Here is a 7,813-nt window from a genome sequence, read left to right as displayed (position 1 = left end):
CAATGTTATTTTTTAGTCAAACATTTACTTATAAATACTAAAATCAGGTAAACTGATTATTTTGAAACTGTCTTATATTTTTTCCAGAACTGTGCGCATATATACAAACCAAAACCACATGGGATATTATATACAATTGTACATAGTATGATGCAATTGAAATTAATAGCTATATATAAACAGCATATGTATTTTTCCATGTTAAAATACTAAATAACTATATTTAAAAAGCAATTTTATTACATATTTTATTAGGGTTTTTATTTTCAAAGAAACATTGTATATTTTGTGGGATATACAGAGTTAAACCGTTTTAACTTTAATGTAGTTGAGAAACCAGATTTGCCAATAACTGTGGTCTAACTGCAGAATGTTTGGAGGAACATGCTGTTTTATCAAGTAAACAACAAAAAAATGTGTCTAGAGACCAATTTCCTTCTTTATGTATAGTATAAATTCACATAAACATATTTATTTATAAAGTTATTTAACAAGAAACAAAAAAACACTAGTCTATTTCTAGTTGAACTTTTTCTAAACTCATTTAAATGGCAAACTTTATTGGGTTTTATTTATAGCAGTGATGTAATTTTTTATAAATATATTATTTAGATTCTAATTTTTTAGTTTTTTTCTCATTTGAGAAAATATAACAGTTATAAGATCAGAGTTGTACACAATTTTGTGGTTTATAAACACATACATTTGATGTAGGCTGTTACGACATTTCCTTTAAGTAATTTAAACACATCATATACTACTACTACTCATCGCTCTTTTTAACACGTTACACAGTTTTTTTTTTTTTTTTTTTACTTTTTATAACTTTTTAAACGATTGATTTTGTTTTTCTTACATTTTTAATATGCAGATTAAATAGGTTTTGTTACAATTAACTTGAAAACAAAATCATAGTGTCTTCAAAAGTCTTAAGAAAATGTTAGGAATTCTGATATTATGACTTTTTTTTGTAGATAAATAATCCAACTTTGGAACTTAAAAACTAAACAGTGTTTTTCCTAAAAATAATAATGGTAATAAATAAATAGAATGGTATGTAAATGCAATAGTAAAATTCAATTATGCAAATGATACAAATAGGGAGGATTTTATATATGTGGATTTCATTGACAGGGTTTTTCTGTTCTTAAGAGCAAATTTCCTCTTAAAACTATATTTTCTGTTCAGTTAGGTGGACAATGAGATCAAATTCAAACAGTTAGAGCAGATCTGTGATCAACATGGTAAATCTTACATTTCATTTAAAAACCTCTGTTACGACTTTTTTCAATGACTTATTTTAGAAAATTCTTAGCTTTTCTGTTTTGCTGAATGAGGTTCATTGTTCTTTTCAGTAAATATTTAGTTACTGAAAGAAAATTCTGAACAAAGACAAAAATAAATCGTACAACTCTGACAGCAGCGAAAAATCTTTTTTTTTTCTTTCGCAGAAATCAACAAAACAACTGTACAGAAACACAATTTAACACACCTAAACACAATTTCACACCAACAACAAAAGGGCTCACAAACAGTGACGGTCAAGGTGTCGCTAGTTTTCTGTAGTCTATACATCAGTAATGTTGTTGTGGGTTTTTTTGTGTGCGTTTTTTTTGTGTTTTTGCAAATATTTGCCCAAAAACTTTCTTTAATTAAGACAGTGAGATGAATCTAGTTTATATATGACCTGAGATACATTTCTGCAATATTATTAAATATAACGAAACATCAATAACGTAACATTAGGAACATTTGTTACCCATTTCCAGAACATATTCCAGTTCCAGAACATTTCAGATCATTTCCTGTTACCTGTCCAAAATATTCCAGTCCAATTTGTTTTAAAAAAAAGTCCTTAAATAATTAGGTAAATTTCATGCATTCAATTTCGTCACTTTGAGAAACGGTCATTCAGCATTTTTTCTCTGTCCATTATTTTACAAGAACAAACTGTCTGTGATCCAAGTGCTGCAAACTGTTCGTTAAATTATTTGTTTCTTGGCACGTTCACAGTTCAGATTGATTTCAAATCGCAGACACAAACCTGTCCATGCTGGAGGGGTACGAGGAGTGCCGCAGGTACCCTCCAGAGCCGCCGGTCATGCAGGTGGTGGTGTTGTACTGCCCGAAAGATCCGATCTGTCCGGGCGAAGCTCGGCCGTACGGATCACAGATCGCATCTCCGGTCATCGGAGGCGACCCTGCGACTCCTAGTCGTCCATTGGCAGCGTACGCTTGACCGCTGCCGTTCTGGGCGCCGTACGGTCCCTGCGCTTGAGTGGCGTATCCGTGAGACCCAGGATTGGGGTACGTGAACCCGGCGTGACCTGAAGAAGTGGACCTGCGTGAAAGAACCGCAGATCCGTTGCACGGCTGCATCTGGAACCCTGGCCCGCCGTCGTTGGGGCTGAAGCTGCGGCATGTCTGTTGACCGGGAAGCTCCGGACTCTGCGGCAGGCCGCCGTGGGATCCGATGAGGGTGTTGATGCTGAAGACTCTGGACTGCGCCGAGCCGAAGGTGCAAGAGGACGAAGGGTAGTAGGGTGAGGAAAGCTGCGCCCCGTACGGGTGGTTGCTTGGGTAGATGGACCCGGCGTAGGTGGGGCAAGCGATCTGGACTTGCGAGAAGACGGGTGACTCGTGGATGTAGGAGGAATATGTGGTGAAGTCGCAGCGTTTGAAGCGCTTGCGGCGTCTCAGGAAGCTTCCGCTCTCGAACATGTCCTCTGCGTTGGGGTCCAGAGCCCAGTAGTTGCCCTTGCCCGGTCTCCCGGGTTCCCGGGGTATCTTGACGAAGCAGTCATTGAGCGTCAGGTTGTGGCGGATGGAGTTCTGCCACTTCTTGGAGTTCTCCCGGTAGAAGGGAAAGCGTTCCGTGATGAACTTGTAGATGCCGCCAAGGGTCAGCTTGCGGTCTGGGGAGTTGGCGATGGCCATGGAGATGAGGGCGATGTAGCTGTATGGGGGTTTACCCCTCTGCAAGGGTCGTTTCCTCCGTCGCCCCCTGGGAGGGTCAGTTGATTGCGGGTCAGTCGCTGCCGGTAGAACCGTTTGAGGTTTGAGGTCAGTAGACGGCGGCGAATCTTTCTCCACTTTGACGACAGGCATCTTCTTTCTGTATTTCTGTTTTTTTGTTTTACTCTTTGCTGTTTGCTGCTGTCTGCGTCGGCGTTGTTGACCTTACCTGGCGTACCGAGCGGCACAGGTGTGTCAGGTACCTGTGGTTTTTGGCGAATGTGAAAGTTGAGTTTCGCTTTCTTCGGATCAGGAGCAGCAGGTTTCTGCCCGAAGTTGCAGATATTTTAATAGGTGATAAATAGCAGCCATGCTGGCTGAACTCACAGTTCTCCTTCAGAAGCTTGGTTCTCCTTCAGGTCCTGTAGAACCGAGGTGCTCCTGCTGCTGCTCTGCTGCTCCAGTCAAATCCGCTCCCGACCGTGCAAAAATCCACAGCGTGAAGAGGTTCATGTAAACAGCATTTTTTCCGAGGCTTAGGCTCAGCCCGGCTTTGAGAGATGACTGAGTGACAGAAGCGTCTTACCTGCACACTAAAACACCTGAGAGGAGTTAGGCCACGCCTCCTCACGCTCCTCGTCATGCGACAACCTGCCCCAGACCCAGAGAGAGCTGCTCAGACTGTTTAAACACACAATTCATCAAATCTAATCTTACTTATGCTCATTTACTGTGAAGATATAGAGGGAAGATTCCTAAAATCAATTCTAGAATAATAGAAATTGTAGAAACATTGTATCTCAGGTGATCTGATTCTAATAAGCAAATGTTTGCAGTATTGTTGATGTGCATTCTCTAAAAACTTTATTAATAAGGATTAATAGGTTGTTGATTGAAAATGGAAAATTCTCTGAAACTGAATATATATATAAATCAGCTTAACAGTTTAACACTGTCATTTCTGAACCACTTTTTAACCATTTAGATTTATTTAAAGGTTAATAATGTGGACCCTAATCAATCTGTTCTACCAAACAAATCAATAAACGATAATATATACATTTTTATTTTTTTGTAAAATGTATTGCAAAATTACAGTGTGATTAATGAGCTACGTGCTGTTGATTTTGATGCTTTAATGTTTTATGATCAAAGCTTATAAAGCTGTTACAAATTAGAATTTCTTTATTTTAATTTAAGGAAATGTTAAAATAGTATAGAAGTTTGTAGAATTTTATTTTTGTAATTTACTGATTTACTGTAGCACCTTTCAAGCAACTCTGAGTGCTTCATGATGTGTTCTGATTTAAGCTCTAAAACCAAACAACAGAGGACAGAGTACACAAATAAAAGTACTATTAAGTACTAAAAGTATTGAGAGTGTTTTAGTTTGTTTTAAAAACAAATTACAGAGTAGTTATTTAACTAAATTTCATGCATTAGATTTTGAACCTGCACCAAAAAAGCAAAAGCATATAATCTTTTATAATCTTTTTTCCACATATACATTTTTTTAAACATTTAAACATTTTCATGCATTTCTTTAGCCCATTGTTGTGAAAAGTGCTGTAGAAATATTCTCACAGAGTATAAAAACTTAAATGAAGTATTTTTTTTAATTTGCGTTTGTTTGATTTTTAATGTTTTTTTTTTCTTACAGTTCTTTTTTCTCTTACAATTTGGACCTTTTTTATTCATTCTCATGCAGTTCTACACTTACACAGTTGTTTATTTACAGTTGTTTGAAATTCTATTAGTAATTTTATTTTGAAAGTTTTTTCAAAATAATAGGAACTGGGTTTTTTGTGTGTAATCATTGTGATCAGTGTAATCTGATGGAGTGTAACTGCAGGTTTGGTTGTGGTGTTTTGTGGGGTTTATTTCAGTCTGTAGATCAGCAGTGTGATTCTGTGATTTTAGTTGTGTTTAGTGGGCAGTACTGGTCCGGTTGCAGGCTGGACCGCAGGGCGGTGTTGGTTCTGGTTGGTCTCGGTTCTTTAGATGTGTGAAATGATGTAAATGACTGTAGATCTGGATTAACTGCGGACAAATCACACAGATTTAAGATTAATGGTGGGATTTCAGACCTGACAGGTGAGGAAACACCTGACCAATAAATACATACATAGATAAATACCTGAGTTCATAAGTACATCTTATTTTGTAGAAAGTAAACCTGGTATATACACCTATAAATCCATATATTTATATTATAAATGCTTTAAAAATGCATTATATGACATACATAACACCTGTCATGTTATAATGACTGCTGTAAACTTGTATAATAACTCATTAACAGTACTTATAACATGTTCTTCAGATATAAAGTACAAATATGTCTCTTTATAAAGATGGATTTCACAATAAAACAATATAATATTAATATATGTTAATGTTCTTATGAACAGATATTTTAATTCATTATAAAGTCACTCACTTGTATTTTAAAACATGTCATGTATGTTGCTGTTAGTATATATGAGTTATTATACAAGGTTATAATAATAAGACTTTATTAGTCACACAGTGGGGATGTGATGGCAAAGCAAATAGAAGCTGAGAAAAGTATAAAACAATAAAAAACAATATAATAATATAATAAAAAATGTGAATAATCAAAAATCTGACCAAGATATACATCAATATTTATATCAATTGTGCGTGAAAAAAGTTGTATCACACATTATGAGGTATATATTATGAGGTGTGTGTGTGTATATATATATATATATATATTGCATGCGTCTTCATTGTGTATAATGCTTTTAAACTTCTCTCTATATATTAGAATTAATAGTTAAAAATAGAAAATAGACAAATAGTGATATGAATATTTCCAATTTATTCCAGAAATACAGACTGGGTTGTTTTATCTAAACACTAACTCAACAGTTTAACCCAGTATTTGTGTAAGAACAACAGATATTTATAACACTTTTTAATACAAGTACAGAACATGCGTTTTTTTATTAAATGACTAAATAAATTGCTAAGCCCGTTCCATTTCTAAATCTTGAAATCTTGAAAATCCTTATATTAGATATTTTGAGATATTAAGTTATGTTCAGATTATACATTATTTAATCTGAAATACTTTGTGATACTATTTTCAAATACATGCTATTCTTATTCTAGTGTATTATATTTCTTTAGATGCACACAAGCATTATCTGGGTAAAATATGTTGAAAAATATCAGATTTGTTTGTTGTTCTTTGTTGTTATTTGTTGTTTTATTTATGTTTAAAGTGAAAGATGAAAGCTAAACATCTTTTCAACCATTAAAAAAAACATTCTTTACATCTTTCCCTTTCATCCAGGATGGAATGTATGTTCAGCAGCTCTGATATGTTTCAGTGTATCATATTTAAATACCGTCTCATTATTATGAAACACTTTATTGTAATGTTGAGATATGGAGTAATTTACTGACACTCATATCTAACACTAATGATATTTTATTATCACCAGATACTAGTAATAAGTAAGGATCTCACTATCGCAGCATTTTATCTAATAAGAGCTGCATTCTAATAGTAAGTTATTGAGCTGTGTTTTTATTATTTGTTATTTTCAGTCACATTCATACTTTATATACTTTATATCTCCTGCTGTTAAACAATGAAATGTGTGTGTGTTTCTGAGAGAGAGAGAGAGAGAGAGAGAGAGAGAGAGAGAGAGAGAGAGAGAGAGAGAGAGACAGAGAGAGAGACAGAGAGAGAGACAGAGAGAGAGACAGAGAGAGAGACAGAGACAGAGAGACAGAGAGAGAGACAGAGACAGAGAGACACAGAGACAGAGAGACACAGAGACAGAGAGACACAGAGACAGAGAGACACAGAGACAGAGAGACACAGAGACACAGAGACACAGAGACACAGAGACACAGAGACAGAGAGAGGAGACAAGGATTTCTAGAGGCTCATGGAGGGGGGCTTTTCTATAAGTGTGTGTATTAGTGTGTGTGTGTGTGTGAGAGGAATAAGGGTCTCTAGAGGCTAATGGAGGGGACTGTTCTATAAGTGTTTGTGTGTAAGTGTGTGTGTATTAGTGTGTGTATGTGTATTAGTGTGTGTATTAGTGTGTGTATTAGTGTGTGTATTAGTGTGTGTATGTGTATTAGTGTGTGTATTAGTGTGTGTGTGTATTAGTGTGTGTATTAGTGTGTGTATTAGTGTGTGTGTGTGTTAGTGTGTGTATTAGTGTGTGTGTGTGTATTAGTGTGTGTATTAGTGTGTGTGTGTATTAGTGTGTGTATTAGTGTGTGTATTAGTGTGTGTGTGTGTTAGTGTGTGTATTAGTGTGTGTGTGTGTATTAGTGTGTGTGTATTAGTGTGTGTATGTGTATTAGTGTGTGTGTATTAGTGTGTGTATGTGTATTAGTGTGTGTGTATTAGTGTGTGTGTATTAGTGTGTGTGTATTAGTGTGTGTGTATTAGTGTGTGTGTGTATTAGTGTGTGTATTAGTGTGTGTGTGTGTTTATTAGTGTGTGTGTATTAGTGTGTGTGTATTAGTGTGTGTGTATTAGTGTGTGTGTGTGTATTAGTGTGTGTGTATTAGTGTGTGTGTATTAGTGTGTGTGTATTAGTGTGTGTGTATTAGTGTGTGTGTGTATTAGTGTGTGTGTATTAGTGTGTGTGTATTAGTGTGTGTGTATTAGTGTGTGTGTGTATTAGTGTGTGTATTAGTGTGTGTGTGTATTAGTGTGTGTGTGTATTAGTGTGTGTGTATTACTGTGTTTGTATTAGTGTGTTTGTATTAGTGTGTTTGTATTAGTGTGTGTATGTGTATTAGTGTGTGTGTGTGTATTAGTGTGTGTGTATTAGTGTGTGTGTATTAGTGTGTGTATGTGTAT

General features: G+C 35.6%; 1 protein-coding gene across 1 annotated transcript; it reads right to left on the bottom strand.

Annotated features, from left to right (window-relative positions):
• Nucleotides 1–250: 250 nt before the first annotated feature.
• Nucleotides 251–3,660, bottom strand: foxe1 (forkhead box E1). The gene has a single exon (XM_007243531.4). The coding sequence runs from the start codon at nucleotides 3,106–3,108 to the stop codon at nucleotides 2,026–2,028; it is 1,083 nt and encodes a 360-aa protein (XP_007243593.2). The 5' UTR covers nucleotides 3,109–3,660; the 3' UTR covers nucleotides 251–2,025.
• Nucleotides 3,661–7,813: the final 4,153 nt, after the last annotated feature.

The sequence above is a fragment of the Astyanax mexicanus genome, chromosome 7 (assembly GCF_023375975.1).
Source record: "Astyanax mexicanus isolate ESR-SI-001 chromosome 7, AstMex3_surface, whole genome shotgun sequence".
Lineage (NCBI taxonomy): Eukaryota > Metazoa > Chordata > Actinopteri > Characiformes > Acestrorhamphidae > Astyanax > Astyanax mexicanus.
Note: the sequence above shows the minus strand (reverse complement) of the source record. Positions and strands in the feature narration are given on the sequence as shown.

Coding starts and splice junctions, on each gene's coding strand:
- foxe1 (XM_007243531.4), bottom strand. CDS start 3,108: ATGCCTGTCGTCAAAGTGGAGAAAGATTCGCCGCCGTCTACTGACCTC.